At 42.5% G+C, this 21,542-nt stretch overlaps 1 protein-coding gene across 1 annotated transcript in view; it reads right to left on the bottom strand.

The window, feature by feature from the left end:
* Positions 1-3,592: 3,592 nt before the first annotated feature.
* Positions 3,593-21,542, bottom strand: part of arhgap20b (Rho GTPase activating protein 20b) — a 64,475-nt gene continuing 46,525 nt past the window's right edge. The window contains 3 exon segments of the mRNA XM_039766345.1: positions 3,593-6,355; positions 7,441-7,537; positions 19,987-20,176. Coding sequence (XP_039622279.1) covers positions 4,842-6,355; positions 7,441-7,537; positions 19,987-20,176 — 1,801 coding nt within the window. The 3' untranslated portion in view covers positions 3,593-4,841.

The raw sequence follows: 21,542 nt of genomic DNA on the forward strand, positions 1-21,542 counted from the left end.
CACAGCACATCCCTGTGGCACTTGTGGACCCTGACAAGGTTGCCCCTTCACACTTCAAGTCCCAGGCAACCCTGTGGGTGTCCAAAATGGGCCCCTGTGAAAGGAGAACTGCCACTTCTTACATCAGTGGACGAACTGCTCATAAAATCCCTTTGTCCCTAATCCATCCATTATTCCTCCCAACTGGGATAGAAATTGGTGATGACTCCTGGCTGGTAGAGTTATATTCTTAATCCCAGTTGGGATTCTAATCTACACTTACACAGACTATGCTGACTACGATGTTACCAGGCCATCCCTTTTATTAAAATTTATATTTCTGCATAGAGGAAATGTGATAGCGGTGGCGCAGTGGTAGCGCTGGTGCCTCGCAGTTAGGAGACCCGGGTTCGCTTCCCGGGTCCTCCCTGCGTGGAGTTTGCATGTTCTCCCTGTGTCTGCGTGGGTTTCCTCCAGGCACTCCGGTTTCCTCCCACAATCCAAAGACATGCAGGTTAGGTGGATTGGCGATTCTAAATTGGCCCTATAGTGTGTGCTTGGTGTGTGGGTGTGTTTGTGTGTGTCCTGCAGTGGGTTGGCACCCTGCCCAGGATTGGTTCCTGCCTTGTGCCCTGTGTTGGCTGGGATTGGCTCCAGCAGACCCCCGTGACCCTGTATTCGGATTCAGTGGGTTAGAAAATGGATGGATGGATGGAAATGTGATAGGACAATAAAGTCATATAGGCAGGGTGAACAACATTTTGGGCAATCTCATCCTTTTCACTTTCTGAGTACTCAGCCTGTGGCAGCCTAGCGTATCGTTATCTTGTATCATTGTTTCATTGAGGAAACCAGGATCCTCATCAGACTTGTAATGTTGCTTCATATGAAATTCAAAGTTGCTGCAGTCAGGAAATGATGCTGGTACTTCCCTGCTCCTTTTGGCCTTTATGATTATTTTTGACAAGCAGGATCTGGCCATTGTCCACCCATGCCTTAAAGAAGAAACCTCAAACAAGTCCTGCACCTAATGATTTGTGTTTCCCATTTCCTTAGCTGTCACTTCCTGTCAGTCGGCCATTTTCTCTGATGCAAGCTGCTGGCTATGTTTCAATTCACTAAAGAGCATCCCGCAAACTACTAAAGTTCACGTTGCATCCTTTAAGAAGTGTCCACCACATGCTTCCAAAGTGTACGTTCATTGTATCCATATTAAAAACATACCTTTCAGCTAGGCATGCATAACATCTCTAATAATGGGGCACTGAAGGCAATTCTGGGACATAAAGTCACAGGGTGCCTGTAATAAATGATACAAAACTCAGAAAATACATTTTATCACTAGAAATACCAAAAATATGGTATTACCATTTGACTTTTGAATGTTTAATTTACCAAATGAGAATTGCTACCAGTCTGCTGTCTGACATCCAGACATTTCTGTGGATGCCACTTCTCATTAGTGTTGCTGAAGTGATGGGTGCTTGAAGCCACAAGCCTAGCTCCGTCCCTGTCTCTACCACAGAATTTGAAGAATTGGAGGGAAGCTGCTCTACACCAGTGGTTCCCAAACCCAGTCCTGGGGCCCCCTGGGGCTGCAGGTTTTTGTTCCAACCAACCTCTGTTTTTAATTGGGCTCCTAGCCTAATTGAGAAAACTGCATTTCCCAGTTTCTGTGTTTTGAGGTCAATGAAGAAATAAAAGTATGTTAATAAATTTTATTAAAAAATTAAGCACTTATATGTGGATATTTTTTTTAAACTTTTTATTTATGTTCATCCTGATTTCTATTCAGCTTTTCTATTATTGACTAATTAGTGGGTCTGATGCTGAAGCAACTGCAGCCTTTCATCTTTTAGTTTTGTTTGCCCGGGTGTCTGCTTTGCATGTTTTTGTTACTATTAGGATACAAGGATGGAAGCAGACTAAACAGATGTAAAGGAAAAATAATACGAAAACAAAAAAGGACTTAAGCATGTAAAGCTACAGCAAAAAACAGAAATATTTCTAAATATCTTATAATGTAAAAATCATACTGCTGTGCTTTTATGAATGCAGAATAAGAAAAGAGAAAAAAAGACCAGCTAACTAAATGAGATCACTTATAATCAATTACTATCACTTATTGTGAATTTGGTTACAACAGAAACAAACCTGCAGCCACAGGGAGTCCCCAGGACCAAGTTTGAGAAACACTGTTGAACACCGTCTACATTTTTTAGTATGCAGAAGGAGCAAGGCCACACTTACAAACAGCAAAGTAATGACTTCCTCACACCTTCAGAGTAAGGTGCATTCTCACCCCTGTAAATGGCGAGAAGGTTCTTCCAGTTAACGGAACCTTGTGGTCTTTTTGCAGTTCCGTAAATACTTTTATACATGTTTAGTGCTATGTGAACTTCAATGAGTAAAATGATCAAAGACCTAACAAGAGCATCAGATACAAGCATGGCCTTCACTCTTTCTGTTTCATTATGGCTTATATGACTGATTAAGTGATGGACTGTCTGACTTGGTGTATTCAATGCTGTTCATTGTAACTGAATAAACCAGAACAAATTTCCATGTATGGACAACAAAGTCTGTCCATGTACCCGTCCAAGACTTGGGTTGCTCCTCCTTTTATATTCCTGGGGAGCCTTTCACAAAGCTGCTAATGTAGACATCTCAATGGTATGAAGGAAGAACTATCATAGATGACAAAACCAGTGCAAGTAAACTATGCTTTTTCACACAGGTATGGAGTATACCATGGAAAGTACGCTGTTTAACAGGGATTCTTTTCTCCTTGCTTTTGACTGCATTGAATCGCTTGTTGCCTTGAATAGTTACACACACACACAAAAAAAATCCGATAATACAAAAATGACAGGCTCATTTGTGTTCAGCTACTATGAATGCATTTTTTAAGATCTGAAGATTAGGAGCTAATCATCTGATGTGGATTAAATCTGAAATGCATTCTGAAAGCGTAGGGACTTAATACAAATGTTGGTAGCAGGCACGTTTATGAAATGAGTGATTTCTATGACAGGGATATTCCTGTGTTACCACTCAGTCTGACTTGTTCTCAGTCATACATTGTGTGGATATCCTCATGCGATGAGACACATAGGGTGTCACTTGGTGGAGTGTATCTGTTAGTCAGAAAAGCAGCAACAGTTTAACTTTGTCAAAGATTTACACAGAGCTTCATGTGGAAAGTGGACCTGAGAAAAGTGCATTGAGAAGGAGTGGGCATGAAAGTTGAGGAGGTAAAGAGCTTTGTGCACAGATGGGCATCTGAGATGTACAAGATGAGGTATGGGGCAGTGGGCCGATCACTCGAATAGTGGACGTGAGGGCTTCACATGGAGGGCAGGAATGTTTGTCCTACAGGCACAAAAGATGTCACACAGCATTTTTGTGTTTTTTGTTTCATTATCTCTCAAAATTATGTTGTCCACACCAGGCAGGTTCCACAAGTGCATTGAGAAGGATGGAGACTACATTGAGAAATGATATCAGTTTTGTTAAGGTTTGTTCCATTTTCTAATAAATCCCATTTTATGACTTTAGCTTGACTCCCCCTCATACATCCTAAAATATCTTATGAAATTCAAAATACCAAAAATACAGGTGGTTTAAAGATGTTTATTAAAAAAAGGTCATGAAACATGAAATTAGCAGCTGGATGCACAAATAAAAGGAAGATCGAGTCCTTGTAATGTGATCTTTGAATATGGTGTGGTGTCTGGCTTCTATATGCAGGAGAGGCACCATTATGCCAGTACATTAGGAAGCCTCCTCAGCAGAGATGGGCACGTTTGTCATTGAAGTGACATCAGGACTTTTGCAGTCACTCCACAGCATTTCCAGCTTCTTTCTACCTTAGCCTACTTTTGTAGATTCAAAACTACCAAATGACCCCCAAATGCATACTAGCATCCTGAAACACCTTCTTGATAAATGTTCAACATCACCTAGCATGAACCTTCCATCCCCAAACCCTCAAGGTCTACTTAGACTTAATCTGTCTCATCAGGCCCTCCTAAGTTTGTTTTGAAACACCATCATTCTCCTCCTTCATGCTCTGCTTACACGTACCGACTCATACTGTGCCATTTTGTGTTCTATCTCAGACTGCCTTGCCCTCTCTTGGTCTATAAGTTCAGTTTGATTGTCCAGTACCCTGCCTGCCCTCGCTAGCTCTGCCCTCACCCTTCCTGTTCTTACTCTTGCTCTCACATGCTCCAAGTCATTCCTCTTTCACTTGACATATACAATGTACCACTCAGCTTTTCTCTGTTATCATGCTTACTTGGTCCTGTTCTCCCTTTCTCATTTTGCATTCATGCCAACCCACTTTGCCTACCTTGCCCACAGAGTGTCAGCTTACTCCACCTGTCCTTTCTCTTTATGCTTCCTGCTGCCTGCAGCTGTTGCTTTTTATTTTGTGTTTTAAGTTTTTGCTGCAATTCTTAAGCTCAAAGGTCAAGAGCTTCATGCTCTAGTAGTGTGTGCCTCTGGATGGTCTGTAGTTTTAAATGGCCTGCTTAACAAAAGGCACGTCCTTTGCTGGTTTCCTGTTTGTATGATGTGGGAGAACTCTCCTCTCTGGCCTGCAGATAGTCATACTTATGCCCACCATGTCCACCTTTTCCACCTGCTAACTCAGAGCATTTAACAAGGCCCAGCATCTAAGTGAGGCAAGAGCTGGAGAGGTCAAAGGTATCCCATAGACCGAAGCTCCTTGCAAGTGTAACAAGGAAGGTGGCATCCATAAGAGCCCAAGACACTGGAAGGGAAGATGGCACATGCCCTTTCAAAACAATGGCTTGGTTTCTCAGTTTTTCTTGACAGGTCTGGCTCCCCAGTGGTCATCAGACAAAGGACTCCTCACCATAAGAAGTGTCAGCGGCGCCACCTGTACCACCTGTACCACCAGGGCATTTCCTGACTTGCCACTCTGCCTTGCTCCTCACCAGCTCTTTCTCCACAGCCTTCACCTCCATGTGACAGCTTTTGGGGTCACTATGCTGGAAGTACTCTTTGACAGTATTTCTGACTGCGGCTGGCAGGATGATACGAATGGTGTGGCGAATGGTACTGGATGCCCGACTGGCACTCCTGCTTAACAGTGTTGCTTCAGTGCTTGACTCTGTGGGGTTACTATCATCTCCATCCATATTGGTGCTCATGGAGTTTCTCCTGGTAGATACAGACTGAAGAACCAGTGGTGCATTCTGTCCATAAAAGACTGTCTGTGGTATGCAGAGTTGCACACTGGGAGTTGGCTGTTGTTGGCTTACCACTGGGTTGGAGACGCTCACCGAAATGGTGGGCTTTTTACTCTTTACTGGCTCCAAGATAGGCCTAGCTACTGTTTGGTTGGGTGACACATAGAAAGTTATCTTGGTCCTTTTTAATGTTTCGCTGCCTACCCCCTCTGTCTTGGGCCTCACCAGCTGGATGTGCTTGAAAGAGGTCTCTCGGTGTGGTGCTCGTGATTCAATGCCAGCCTCTACCCTTGGCTCGGCTGCCTTTGGTGGTTTCTCGAGTCCAGGTTCACCACATTTTCTCTCTTGGCTTTCTTCATCATCTTCTTTCAGCGGAAGGCCTTCTGGTTTGCTATGGTCAATACTTTCCTGCTCTGTCTTACTATACTCATTGTGCCAGTCCAGATCAGCGGGCATCTGCACCATGCTGCTCATCTCCTCTTTCCAAGGTGGACCAGCAAATGCTGTGGCATCAGCCAGTCCAAAGACTGAGTCAGAGCAACATGAAAAACTGCTCTCAAGGGAACTGAGAGACGATGCTGAAGGAGTGGTGGCTGTGGAAGAAAGGCTGGAGAAACTTGATAGTGTCATCCTGTGTGAACCCAACTGTCTGATTCGGGAAACGATTTGTGGTGATCGCCAGAGGCCCTGTTGACTCCTGCCACTCATTGTAGGGCTGCTATTGCTCGCAAGAGGCCTACGTTCATCCAGCTGCAGTTTGTGTAGGGGCAGGAATCCTTCATGATGACCCCGAATCATTGCCCCATCACAACTAGACTGCCGTGCCACTGGTGCATGGAACCTGCCCAGGAACTTAGAGTCCATGCACACACTTGGCTCAGAGGAGCAGCGGTCCCTGGCCGACTGGATACCCTGGGCAGCACTGAGAGAGCAGAGGGAGTCATGTGAGTGGAAGGAAATGTCGTCTAGGTTGTCGCGGCTGTTGGCGCCATCGGCATTCAAGATCTTCTTCTTGTAGGCGTCCATCTCTTCCAGTAAACCCCAATCCTCCTTCTCTTCTCCTAGAATTGAGTCACCTAAAGGAAGAAATAGGGAATCTCTTTGTGATGTCACAGAGGCCTTCACCTTCTCCTGGTCATGTGGAACACAATCTACATCTGCAAGACAGACATTGACATCTCAGAATTGGTATTCTTCTCCCTCTAACCCTTTGGACATGTTTCAAAATTCACAGTTGTGCCAGCCTTAATAATAACAATATTTCTATACATTTATATAGTGCTTTTCTCACTACTTAAAGTGTGTCAGTGAGTGGGGAGCCACTTCAACCACCACTAATGTGCAGCATCTACCTGAATGATGCGATGGAAGCCATTATTATTCCAGTATACTCATTAGCTGTTAGGTGGTGAAGTGGTAAGAGACAGATAGCTGACTAGAAACAGGGGATAATTAGGAGGCCACGACTAGGCCATGATGGGCAATTTAGCTATGACATCGGGATACACCCTACTCTTTATAAAGGAAGCCCAGGGATCTTTAATGACCACAGACAGTCAGCACCTCGGTTTTACATCTCATCTGAAGCATGGCTCCAATTTTTACAGCACAGTCTCCTCATCACTGCATGGGGATCCACATTTAGACGATAGGGTGAGTGCCCCTGCTGGCCTCACCAACACTTCTTCCTGCAGTAATTTCTTGTAGATTGTCTCCCATTCAAGTACTGTCTGGGCCAGAACATGCTTAGCGTCAGGTGAATGACCACTTCTGAAGCACATGTGGTATTGCCTTACATGCAACCCTTAAATTTTAGTGTACGACAGATACAAAGGCACATGGAGGAGCTGGTCTGAGACATGGTGGAATGTGGCCTGATAGTCACAGAGACACAGTGCATCTAGTTGTATGTCTTGGAATAGATGATCACATAGATCAGTGGGTTTCAATACCTCACAAGAAAGAAAGGTGACAGCAGTGACACAGACTGTCACATGGTGCGAAGAACATGAAACACAGGGTCACATGGATGAGCAGGTCATGTATTTACCGAAAGAGACAATGTGTCACAACAGGGTGGTGTAGGCCTGGGACACATAGAGCGTGACATGGAGGAATGAAAGAGGTACACATGGAGAGCAGGTTGGGGAATCACAGGGAGGAGCAGGAGGAGAGTGTTTGTTAGTCTCAGAAACTCACACAGCACGCACCACAGATTCTCAGAAAGCTGGATATTGCATACCTTGTCCATCCCACAGAGGCTTTTTAAAGAGTGACGCAATATCACCGCCAAAAATCCGAGGTGAGTTTTCAATGAGGAGCTGGACAAGCGACGCCACCTTAATTAGGAAGAAAAAACGAAATAATTCAATATTTTTGTTGTCCCAAGGGGGAAATTTGTCATCAGAGAGACAACAATGTAATATTAAAAACACATCACAAAGACAGAACTTGCCATCAAACAAACTAAGCACAGATGAATATAATACAGTAGTAAACATGATACTTACGGTGAAATATTAGATCAGACATATTAGACATAAAAATTAAACCAGCATTTAGACTTGACTGATTATTGACATAAATGCTAACTGTTCATTCTATAAATTATGCTCTTTAATGTTTATTAAATTGAAAAGATTAATAGCAGCGCGAATGATTTGCTTTTTATCTTCGGTACCTTGAACCAGTGATCTGATGGCAACAACTGGAATTTAAAAATGTAACGGGTGAGTCCTATGTAGCAAAATACACTCTGCCTTAGTAAACAGGTCTGTCAGACTGGATTGTTATTTTACAGCTCCATTTTACACTTTGATTTATTCTGTTATGGTTTCTGACACTGAGACTTCCAAATCGGGCCAGCAGAGCAGAAGTGAAGACGGACTCAATACAAGATGTATGAAAGAGTGACATTGTGGTAGGCCTCACATTAAAAAGACTCGGCTTCCTCGAACAGAACAGGCACTGCTGTTTCTTTTTACTGATGCCTTCTGTACTTTCATTAAAAATCAATTTTGATCGATAATCTTAAATACAAAAAACGAACAATGGATTCTGGGGACAAACTTGTCGTTTTTTTAATAAATAAAACATGGGGTGCAACATTTGAAAAATGGTGAGAGCTGCCACCTGAAAGATCTAAGTACCTGGGTTCAGCTCCCTCTGTCATAGATAGGCTTTCTCTGGGAAGTCAGGATGTGTGTGTATGTGTGTGTGTGTTTGGCTGGTTAAGCTAGCTCAGAATAAAGGTGTGGAAATGTAAGTGACTATGTGCCACATGACTGACTGGCATCCTATCCAGGTGTCACAGTAGTACTGAATGACCTTCTTTGGTACAAAATTCTTATCTGCCGTCCAACATGCAACATGTCACCATTCTCTGACGCCACAATAAACCAGAACATTTTAAAACACGGGCAGCAGGGTAGTGCAGTAGGTAATGCTGCTGCCTCGCAGTTAGGAGACCCAGGTTCGCTCCCCGGGTCCTTCCTGCGTGGAGTTTGCAAGTTCTCCTCGTGTCTGCGTGGATTTCCTCTGGGTGCTCTGGTTTCCACCCACAGTCCAAAGACATGCAGGTTAGGTGCATTGGCGATCCTAAATTGTCCCGTGTGTGTGAGCCCTGTGGTGGGCTGTTGCCCTGCCAGGGGTTTGTTTCCTGCCTTGCACCCTGTGTTGGCTGGGATTGGCTCCAGCTGACCCCTGTGACCCTGTAGTTAGGATATAGAGGGTTGGGTAATGGATGGATATTAAAACACATCCATTTTCTAAACCTTCTTAATGCTCAGCAGGGTTGTAGAGAAGCTGGAGCCAATCTCAGAAAGCATAAGGTACAGGTCAGGAACAATTCCTGAACAGGATACCAGTCCATCACAGGGTGAACACACACAGCAGGGACAATTTAGTACCTCCTATCCAGTATGTCTTTGGACTGTGGGAGGAAACCGGAACACTAGGAGCAAACACCTGTGGACACAGGAGAACAAGCAAACTCCATGCAGGGAAATACAAGATATAAAACCATCCTCCTTGCTGCAAGCCAGCAGTGCAATCACTGCACCATGGTGACACTCAGATATGTTAAAATGTAACACATATTATCAGTAAACAGAAAAATCAAATCAGCAACTCCCTGCCTTACAGTTAATGCTGCTGGGAAAGGCCCCCCATTGTCTACAACCAAATTGATGGATAAGAGATACAAAGATAGTGCTTATTTTCCATTATTATTTTGGGTTTCTTAGAATAATGTTATTAATAAAATATTTTTCCAGCCAGAAACTATTGCACTCTTTGGGCTTTGGCATAACACAAGACAGAGAGTGGGGAATTTCAACAGGCACCGAGTGTCAGATGGACCGCTTTCTTGTTAGTCTGTACTGCTAATGCCACAACATTCAGTCTGGCCGCTCAATTAAAACACAAACTGCCGCAGGACCCACAAGAAGGCAAGAACAAATTGACCTTATAACAATGTATCCACAAGGGGGCGCCAAACCACCACCATATCGCATGATTGCCGTGCTTTTTCACCGAGGGCGACCATTTAAAAACTGAAAGGGCAGAAAAGCCCAAACCTTCACCGACCTTCTCCAGTAACTTGAGAAAATGAGGCCAGTGTTTATGAGTTCAACTACTCATTTCTCGCGTGCGCCACGGTTTTCTAGCAACACAGTACCCCAACATTATGCGTTAGTGTAAAGTTTGTTAACAGCTTTGATTTCAAACGCAGATCTTGGAGGGCCACAGTGACTGCAGGTTTTCAGTCCGACACTCTCATCACTGGCAACTAGTTAATGATACTAATTCAACATAATGCGTTACCATAATCAGAATAGAAATGCTTAATTGTTTTTTTTTTTAATTTACCAACAGATCAACAATAAAATAATGAAAAGTGCGCCAACAGATGACCTCCTAACTCTGGTGTCTCAAGGGGTCAGCTGTAGTTTACCTGTGATAGCACCACACTAGCTCTCGATCAAGACCAAGACGTAGTACAGCCCAAAGACAACACGATCCTCACCACTCGGAACAATTCCCAAGTTATGAATTTATTTCCATCTTTATTAGAACAACAGGTGCTACACAAAATTACACCTCGAACCCTGCGTCTTCTGGACCTCCTTTCATGGTCGGACTGGCCAATAGGGCAATGCCCGGTGGGCCGGCCGTTTCGCGAAATAAATTTTATGTACTGGTTACTGTTTGACATTAAAATTAATTTTGTAAACTACAAGACATTATCTGTCCGGTACTGCGATTTATTTAGCCCTATATAATATACCATATTAGGTCATCAAGTTGTTTTAATTGTCAGCACACAACGTTGCAGTGAAAAATTTGGTCAAAACTGCCTTTTGCCGATTTCTGTTTCGATACCGTTACATTTCGAGTAGCATTTACATTATTAAAAAATGTATTTTATCTCATACTAGTATTTAAATTCTTCGGTACTATTAATTAGTTTAGATTATGTATTATGCATTTTATTGTTCTCTCGGCGAGAGCGATAATTAGTGGTTTTCAGCTACGATTATTAGTATGATGCTACTACACATCTTGAGGCGTTCATGTTAATGTCGGTGGAGAAAAGTATCCTAGCCAAACTTGACACTAACAGTATACTGTCGACAATGTGGCTGCTAAAAGCAGCGAACTGCATAAGCTATACTAGCCTATTAGGGTACTGGCACTTGGACATGACATTGACTTTTGACATGTACCCTAATAACGTGTGAGCCATATTACATTTTTTTTTTATTTTTCATTACATTTTATTTCTAAGCACGTCGTCAAATTTTAAGTTGTGTCTAAACAAGTGTACTGATTAAGTTTGGCAACAGTTTAGATAGAGTTCATATCATAGGCTCATAGTAAGTAGCGAGCCGCGTACTCATCACAAATTTTAAGAACATTACAATGAATAATAGGCCGAGTGGGCCGACCTCGTCACCTCACTTGTCGAAGGATGCCCAGTCCGCTCCTTCCTCCTTTTGTGCACCTCATTGCTAGAACCTCTGCTGCCTACTTTGCCTTCATAACTGCCTGATTAATTAGACTGGGGAAATACTTGAGCCAATAACACGAGCCAAGGATGCTGCTGCCACACAACCAGTGTACGGATTATACATGTACGCGTACAAAAAGTAAATCTGGAGGATTCCACCAGAGGTCAATGCGAGAAACGATCACAGGAAGAAAACAACGTTTGGTTTTGCTGTGTTGTGAGTTTAGGGAAAAAAGATGTTAAAAATAAAAATTATTTGCATTCTGCTGCTGTTGTGAAGGTGACAAAAGACGGCAACTGCCACACAGAATGTCAAGACAATATGTGATACTTCTAAATGTATCGCGTCATTACGACGGGGAATATGTGACGCTTGTATTGCCTATGCCAGAAATGGAGGAAGAAAAGCACCATGAAGGTATTTGCATGTTAGCATTTAAGTTTGGTGATTTGCTTCACCCCCTCGAAACATCGAAGCACGCACACTGATCCTGTCGGAGCTGTAAGCCTGTATGCTGACGTCGCGAACCAAATCATGAATACACGCACAACCAATATTTTCTGCAGATACTGCAACTCGCGTTCGTGTCACGTAAGGCAACTGAGCACAGGGACATAGTGCATCCTTGTGTAAACGTAATAAAAATAATTGCACTCATTAAGCAATATCAAAAGGGGGCGTTGCTCTCGTTGTAAACGTTATTCACTTCGATTATATGAGAAGCCCATGGAATCTATGGAAAGCATATAGAAAGCAATGACGTTGAGAGGTACACATCTTCAGAATCGTACTCTCTTAAAAATACTGGTTCCTTAATGGCACTTGACTGGTTTCTCTTGGCTCCTTGTAGAACCTTTGCTTAACAAAGAACCATTTCATTGTGGGGAAGGGTTCCCTATATAAATTTTGGTTCTTTGTGATTTGAAAAGGTCCTTAATAACCAGACAAAGCAGAAATCTTTATAGGCTACTTAACAGGATACTAATAGAGGGGAAAAAAACTTAATCTATTATGGTGGTCTGCAAAATCAAGAACCCTTTGGTATTTTACAAATCAGTTATCATCTGTTCAAGGAGACTGCTCTAAATAAAGGTTCGGCGAAATGCATTGAAGTCAATAAGGATGGGCCAACTGAAGTAGATTTGACTGGATTATAATAGTGCAGTCGTATTTAAAGTGTCCCTGAGAGCTTGCGAAATGTCTGCCAACTAATTACTGTGGCCAAAAAGGTGACCTGAGCTGTGCGATAACAGTGCTAACCACTGCACCACCGTGCCTCCCATGAGATCAAAGAAGAAAGAAGTCAGCCAGAAATGCGCAATCACGTATTCTGTCAAAAGAAAGTGGAAATGCCAAACTCGCAGTCAAAAGTTAGAAAAAATACATAGGTCTTTTAAAGGTAGAAAATTCAAAGTGGTGTGTCATGATTGAAGCAGCTAGCTCCTTGTTTTTTTTTTAAATCGCACTGAAAGCTCTCCGAACTGTTTGTGCTGACGCTATGCACTTTTTCTTCTATCAAAAAGATAGAAACGTCTTGCAGTTAGTATAATAAATCTTTCGTTATTATTATTAATATTATTATTTCATAGAGTCTCCTGTGTTTGGTCAGTAGTCAGGCTCCTTTAAGGTTTGATTTCATTTACCATGTGGCTAATTATGCATGCATTAGCCGTGTCACGCGCCTTGTCTTATACTGACGTGGAATTCGAAGATCTACCTGTAGATTTGGCGACAAGCAGAGGTAACTCGTTCTTTATGCTGTACAGTATATGTTTTAAAAATATTATTTTAACCATTGCATTATTTATTTATCTGCTCTACCACTAAGTCCTGAAGAGTCTGTGCAAATGCAAATTATCAATCTATATTATATACCCGGGTGCGGTCCCATCCAATGTTGACTGTTACAGCTCCGGTAATGGCGCGCAGGCCTGGCAAAATGTTACGGGGTGCTGGGAAAAGAAGGTTCTCCTAAGCCGGACGAATTTCTTCGATCATCAAAAATTACGAGCACCAACTCTGCATCTTTTTACTGAAGATTAATGGTTAAATGAATGTATACTGATCGGGCGGCACTGTGGCGCAGTGGGTAGCGCTGCTGCCTCGCAGTTAGGAAACCTGGGTTTGCTTCCCGGGTCCTCCCTGCGTGGGGTTTGCATGTTCTCCCCGTGTCTGTGTGGGTTTCCTCCGGGTACTTCGGTTTAGGTTCATTGGCGAACCTAAATTGTCCCTTGTGTGTGCGCCCTGCGGTGGGCTGGCACCCTGCCCACGGTTTGTTTCCTGCCTTGCGCCCTGTGTTGGCTGGGGTTGGCTCCATCAGACCCCCGTGACCCTGTAGTTAGGAAATAGCGGTTTGGATAATAGATGGATGGAATATATTGATCCGCAGTGTTAGGTTATTTTGCTCCCTAGGCCAAGCTCATTAGTGTGTCAACCGATTGTTTAGTAGCTAACCTATGCGGCTGGGCTTTTCTCCCTTATGATTTGCGTCCTTAGCGAATGCCTAATTCGTCTAAATGTTCGCGCCGGCCCTGTTGATCGGTATCTTTCAGTTTCATATATGGTGCAATATAAATGTTTCCATGCATCGCTTGTCGTTTTCTGTGGCATTGACTTAATATTGTGACGTCCCGTCGAATAAACACACTGTCGCTTGTCAGGGGGGTCTTCCAAAGGCCGACTGGTGAATGTGCCACGATATAAACGGTGCCCTACCGCCGCCCGTTGTCTGGGTCATGTGGACACCTCCAAAATAAGAAAAATAATCCACCTCCGTCCTATCTACCTCTTCGTCACTTGATGCTGTCTTCCTTTCGCTCCAGTAACAAATACCTCCTCCGACCACCCCCTTCCCTTTTCGCCACACACCGTTAATTAACCCTGATCCCTGCCACTCAACTCTCTCTCTCTCTAGGGAGGTGCCCCAAGCCCTTACAAAAAGTGTTACCCCAAGACTTCACCCCAACACTGCTTCCACTCCCTACAGCCCATGCAATGGCAAGACACGTCACAATATATTTGATTCAGGATTATGCTATACTTTACACAAAATTCAAATATAAAATGTTTTTCTTATTTTTATGTTTAATGCTTTTTTCATTTTCGTTAACAGTTCATTTGATGTGTGCGGAATTTATTGGTTTGTCCGGTTTGTTTAGGTAGATGTGAAAACGTCAAAGCAACCATACCGAGAACCTTTGGAAGGGAAGGTCTCGGTGCGTTACAAGGAGCAGTTCGCATAAGTTCTGAATGTGATTAGACACGGGACCGATTATTATGCGTTAATGCGTGACATTTTGTGTGCTGTGGTAGTAGCGCGGAGTGCCTGTTACCTGTAATTGTATAATCACATTCATACCATAATGAGACTGAGGTTAATAAAAAAACAGATACAGATACGAGACGCTTCACATAAAACGACTGGTTTGGTCAGAGCAGCACCTGATTCAGACTTGGAGCCTGACGCGCGCGCGATACGACAGCAGCTGACCTTAAAAAACAAACAAAAAAAAAAGTGAATTTACACTTGCTCGACCAGAATACATAAGGACGTGGCACGAAACAAATAGCATTTCTCTAGGAGACCGCCGATCAAACGTCCTAATCTTGCCGTGAATATACCACGGACACTGGTGGGGCGTCATCTCAATGCACGTACTCACGTCGACATGTTAGTCAATGTTAATCAAGTGCTCCAAAATAAAAAATAATATCAAATATGGATACGAGTTAAAACAGTAGACATGCGATTTGAGATTAATTAAATTGAGGTCACATTCATAGTGTGGCTATTGGAGATTAAATACGCAACAGGAGTTAAGTTTAAATTACATGGTTTTACTGCAGGTTCACATCTACTATGAAACTAATGAAGCTTAAGCCCGGAGGGGCCCCCGAAGCGACTTTAGTTCACATTACTTACAAAAGTTTGTGTGTACTGTATGAGAAGGTCAGCCAGTCAGTCATTGTACAACCCGCTATAACCTAACACAGGGTCATGGGGTCTGCTGGAGCCAATCCCAGCCAACACAGGGCGCAAGGCAGGAAACCAACCTCAGGCAGGGCGCCAGCCCACCGCAGTGTATGAGAAGGTGTTTTACAAATATCATACTATTAATAATATAGTGTAATTAAATATAAAATCATAGTTAAAAAATGTGGTGATCTGTGGTGGAATAACCATCCATCCATTATCCAACCCGTTGAATCCAAACACAGGGTCACGGGAGTCTGCTGGAGCCAATCCCAGCCAACACAGGGCACAAGGCAGGAACCAATCCCGGGCAGGGTGCCAACCCACCGCAGGACACACACAAACACACCCAAACACCAAGCACACACTGGGGCCAATTTAGAATCGCTAGTCCACCTAACCTGCATGTCTTTGGACTATGGGAGGAAACCGGAGCGCCCAGAGGAAACCCATGCAGACATGGGGAGAGCATGCAAACTCCATGCAGGGAGGACCCGAGAAGTGAACCCGGGTCTCCTACTCCACTGAAAAAGATAAAAATGGTTACCCAGACCTCCTGGCTGGTTGTGGAGGGGCCCACGTAACAGTTCAAACTTCAGGGCCCCCAGAAATGTAGGTCAGCTACTGATCAATTGTCAAACAACTGAAGCACCAAGGTGAGCGGTAGAGCTTATCTTCAGTTGTACACTCATGGCTGTTGGAGTGCATAAACTTAGTGGACGCATCACTTTCAAGTAGTCTTTCACTTAGTAATTTTGAAAAGTGAAGTACTTCCCAAATACCCACCATATCCTCTGGGGATAAAATGTTTTTGCCCAATGACAGAAATTAATGACATATAAGCAGGATGTTTATTAATATGTTTTGTTGGTGTGAAAGTTTACAGTGTGAAACTGAAAAAGTAATGAAATGACGGTTTATTCCAAATAAAGCAAACTGACTATGACTGTGAAAATGCTTTTTTGCATTAGTCTTGGTCTTCAGCTCCGAGGCACATTGCTAAACAAGCCACTAAACACAAATGTTATTCTTGTTTCTGTAAATACGTACTAAGACCAGACCAGCTCAGAGCACACTGACACAGACCCAAACAGTCCTACTGGGACACCGTTTTCTCAGTCTGTTATTTAGCTGTTAATGGAACTTCATTATCTATGGCTTGTTAGCACTCTCATTTTGAATAACGGCAGCTTTCCTGCACAGAAAAAGTTGGAAATGGAAAATGAGATGTGAAGTAGATGAAGACAAAATTTAAAGAAGACATAGTCTCAGTTATGAAGTAGCCTCCTTGGGTACACACAGTACTTTTTCTTATTTCTCATAATGTGGTATAAAATGCATTCAGATCAAGCTGGATTGGATCGGTGAGTGCTCTTCAATACATACACTTCAAAGTACAGGGGTCTGAGGGTGCGATTTGATAATAAAATACATGCAATATTCCTGAGAACTGGGGTGTCCCTTTGGAGGTCACACCATGATGTGGCGCTACACTCTGGTTTAAGAGAACTGTGCCCAAGCCAGGACAGAACATATAGGGGGTGACCGTTGTACATACATAGGTCACAGTATTATTTCTTTTCACCTGTTCTTATCTATACAATGATTAAAGCGCTGAGTTCATTCCATGGAACATATAAATGTGCAACCTGTAAATGTCAGTGCTGTATGTCATACATTAAAGGAAAGCACGATTCAGTGCATATTACTTTTGATCTAAATCCTCCAAAATTTTGTATATACTGTATTTTCAATTCAAAATGTTATATTCAAATTTGATTAAAGCTAGCTTTTTTACAGAATGTGCTACAGGGTGAAAAATATATTTATACCCTGTGGTGGACGCCCAGGCCCTTACGTGGACAGGACAGCTTTATATTGGAAGGACTGGAGGAGAGAACATACACGTGGCATTACCTCCCTCCAGAGCACTAGATGGCAACCCCCCCGGGAGTTAGTTTGGTACAGCCCTGTTGGGGTCTGTGGGTACTGCCAAGGGGTGCTGCAGGGGCTGCAGAGCCCTAAATCGTTGGGCTTCTGCCTCAACCAAAAGTGCTTCTGAACCATGTTAGTGGACCATCGGAATTGCTCCAGGGTGCAGGATAAAAGGAGCCAGCTGCCACTGCTCTAGGAGCCAGAGTCAGGAGGGAGACGATGCTGGGAGGACTGGAGGTAGAGGACAAAGAGAAACACAGAAACAGAGGAAGAGAGAAGAGGAAAAGACAAACTGCTCTGTGCTTCTTGTATTAAGCTTATTGTGTTTCACTGTACTGTGCTTACTGGTGGGAAACCTGGGAAGTGTTTCCCACAGCAAAATAAAAATGTGCGTTATGCCGGACTAATTACCAATTTGAACTCAAAAGAATTGCAGTTTCATCTAAAATTGTGTTTTGCAATGACCATTGACAAAAGCTAAGTCACTAGGAAAAGCAAGAATTGATCTACGGCAGAATGTTTTACTCATGTGCAATCATATGTAGCATATTTAACAGTTAGGAGCTCTAGCGACTTACAGTAATTATAATATCTCTCCTGGAGAATTGTAATCAGAAAAGTACTTAGTTACTTACATAGTACTGCTGAGTTATCCGATTAACTCTCAGAACTGTAACTGAGCCCTATTGTTTTAAGAAATTTCCTAAATGAAGCTCTTAAATATTATTAATGTAATGTTGTATGTGCCAAATTTGCAAGTTCTCTCTGTATCCATTTCTTCCACATTCTAAAGGCAGACAGATTTGGCTAAGTAGAAAACTCTAAACTGTCATGGTGGGAGTGACTTCATTCTCCCTCTGCAGCATTCATAGCTGAGTGAAATGCAGTGGACATCAGGAAGGGCCCTTCACAAATAGTTTGGTTGACCTATAATGGTCACATGTATAAAAAAAACCCTTGCATTCCTGTCAAAGAGAGTCACACCCTTTACCTTCTAAGATTTGGAGTCCAGTATAGTGGGTCTCCGTTTTTTAAAATATCTTAAGGCCATATAACGAATACACAAAACATTAGAACAAGAACTGCTACCATTGCGATGTCACACATTAACCCAACCTGAAATCCATGAAAAGCAATTTAAAGCCATCATGATAGGTAGTGGTGTAGTGGTAAGGGCTGCTTCCTTACAAACTCAGCATCCTTTGTTCAAATCCCATGTCTTTGTGGAGTCTCAGGCACCTCTGGGTATTCGGGTTTTCTTCGATATTCCCAAAAGTATCCTGAATAATCTAATTTGTGACTCTAAAATGCCCTTGTGTGTCTGACTGGACTGATTCCTGCCCTGGACATGAAGCTCCTAAGATAAGTTCCAGCTCCTTGTAACCACAAATTGCATTTAGAATATTTGAGAAAAAAAAAAACAAAAAACGACTGTATAGTGAAGTTGGATTGATTGAAAGCTTCAACTTGTCTCTACGATGGAGTGGCTCAGGGAGATTCTTGAATTTACCTGATACTTTGGTTTACCAAATGACTGAACTTGAATAAAAAAATGTCGGATAATGAATAGATGGAGTGGTGACTAGATAGATAAACAGAAAGTTAACGAAAGGCTATATATGATAGATATGGCAGATAATTCAGGAAATGGATGTGCCTCTTCAGAATTGCCCATCCAGCCCAGTCCTGGCCCAGCTTGTGGAGAAACTAAGAAATTACCAAAAGTAAATGACAATTAAACCATAAATATGGACCAAAACCTCAAGTCTGTGTTCCTAGCCTGTAAAATGTATTCATCTTCTTCACATGCAATGATGGACGAGGCACCACAGGCATCCTAAATGGAGATCATCTAGGGTTAATGTCATTGATCAGTCACTTTGTGCTGATGCCAGACTTCTAAAGTTGCTTTTATTCTGCCAGCTTGGTCAAGGCAACCACATGAAGGCCAATATTGACATCACCGCTTAAGAAATCATCATCTTGGAACATAACACATGGAAAAATGCCTGTGGGAAGAATCCCATGACGTCAAGGCAGATGTACCGAATGAAAAAATAATACATTTCCAACCTGGCTGTGCAAGTCTTGTCATTGACCTTCTTGGAAGTGACAGACCACATCACCGCCAACAATAATAATGCAGAGTGACTGAGTTGTGAGAGCTGGGTGCGCACTTATACATCTTCTTATGTTGTGTTGATCCTCGCAACAAGAGGGATCATCCTAATTGTCCATGCATCCTTTAACACTGATTGAATGACTTTTTAAAATCTCAAAAAAGAAAAAAAAACAAAACAAATTGTGAATGGCTTGCAGAGTGTGTCTGATCATCTATTTATCTTGACATCTTACTTACTTCATTACACCATGGTGATTGGCCAGTCCATCAAAGTTAATACACCTAAGAACTGTCGATGAACCAAAGAACCAAGAATTCGTGATATTAGAATAGATGAAAGCAGATGATGAAAAGTCATCTGGAGATGAGGGGAACATGCAGAATCTAGACAGGCTGAGAAAAATTTGGATTTGTACCCAAATCCACAGAGTTGTGAGCGTGTAGCACAAATAATTGTGCCACCATGCTGCCTACAGGGTTTGTGTGATGGTACATAAATATAAACAAATTCTGCTCAGTGTAAAAAAACATGATATTAAAGAAAAAGTGACTGCAGAGACTTGGCTTTATTGATCCCTTTTGAGGAGTTAGATATTAGAATGAGGTGGCATGAGGACCCCAGGTCATGAAGTAATTGGGATGGACCTTAAGTGTATAGAGGTCCAGCATCCTTATAACAGATAGTCAAGACATGTCAAAAACTGGTTTAGAAAAACTTGTTATTGAAATACTGGGACAAAAGCTTACCTTTCGAGTGGACTGACTCTCCTCTTCAGGACCTCCAGTCACCGGAAGCCATAACATGTTGGGAGCAATACACAGTGAGAGGTTAAAAGCTGTCATCTGGTTCTCATCTGACTTCTTCTCAATGAGATGCAGAAGCCCAAAGAGGTGCCGTAAGAAAGTGACATTTGCTTCAGGGAGCTGCTGAACCAGTCTAGAGTGGAGGACACAAATCACAAGTCACTAAATGACACAATCGGTCCTGAAATCCATGTCCCTGATTGTATAAAGTGACATATCTGTTAAAAACATGTCCCACAGCACTTCTCCATGAGAGATTGGACCCTGTCATCCAGCACTTGATGTAAGGCAGGAACAAAACCTGGATAAACGTGTCAATCCATTACAGACCTCGGGTAAAAATGTTGGCCACATACCCACTAATACTATATTCACCAAATCAGTTTGTGGCTTACAAGCCTTTCCTTTAAAATAACCTCCTCAGACTACCTTAACATCAAGGCAGCACTGTGCACATGGCAGGAAACAGCCCTGGACAGGAGGCCAGTACATCACTCTTATACACACCCACACGCCAGTCTGAAACTGCCAATTCACTTAACACAGGCATCTAGGGAAATGGAATGGGAAAAACTGGAGAGCTGGACAAAAGCCCACAGAGAAGAGGGAGAGCATCAAACTCCATGCAGAAAATATCTGGGCACAGCATCTGAACTTGGGATACCCAGAATGGCAGATAGCATCACTACCCACTGCACCACCTTTTCTTTGATTGTAATCATTTTATTTTATTACTGTAGAAACAAATGATCAATTATATGAGCATTTTCCTCTCCAATAAGGACTAGTTTGGATTAAGCAAGGTTTTATGGCCAAAATGTGATTGACCAATGGCATAAATACATTAAGGTTTAGTGGGGCACTACCCCCATCTCCCAGCAGATGACACTGTTATGCAAAAATGATATACAGTAAGTAGTAAAGTTGCCTCAGTGATTTAATGCATTGTTAACATGTATCATAATCAAATGTTTACCATTTTCTATGATATGCTTAATGTCAAAAACATTTTCTTTTTGGAGTATGTGAACTTTTCTTTGTGTCTGGAGTCGCTAGTCTGTTTCTGGCCTTTGACCCTGCAGTGTCCGCTCAGACATGTGAACGCGGGTGCAGCCTGAACTTTTCAGTTCAACATGGGGCTTTAAGACTAGAGCCCTTTAAGTGACCATTGGTTGAGTTTTTGACATACAATTGAAAGGGTGCATGAATTTGTATATCTCTCTAAGTTGGAGCAGCCATCACCATTATCATGAGTCATGTTGATTACTTGGTGCAATATGATTTAACACTTTGACCACTGAACAGAAATGAGATGTTTGTGAACGTCATTTGCATTTCTGTTTTTGGAGTTGAGTGTTTGATGTTGATGTCGAGATATCTTTTTAACACTGTGTTTGTACTATATGACTATATGTTGATAGATGGGAATTTTGGGTGGCTTTTGTATGACATTATTTGCCTGACATTTTATCATCTATTGTGCAGTTAGCCTAATACAT

This window comes from Polypterus senegalus, chromosome 10 (assembly GCF_016835505.1).
Source record: "Polypterus senegalus isolate Bchr_013 chromosome 10, ASM1683550v1, whole genome shotgun sequence".
NCBI classification, from domain to species: domain Eukaryota; kingdom Metazoa; phylum Chordata; class Cladistia; order Polypteriformes; family Polypteridae; genus Polypterus; species Polypterus senegalus.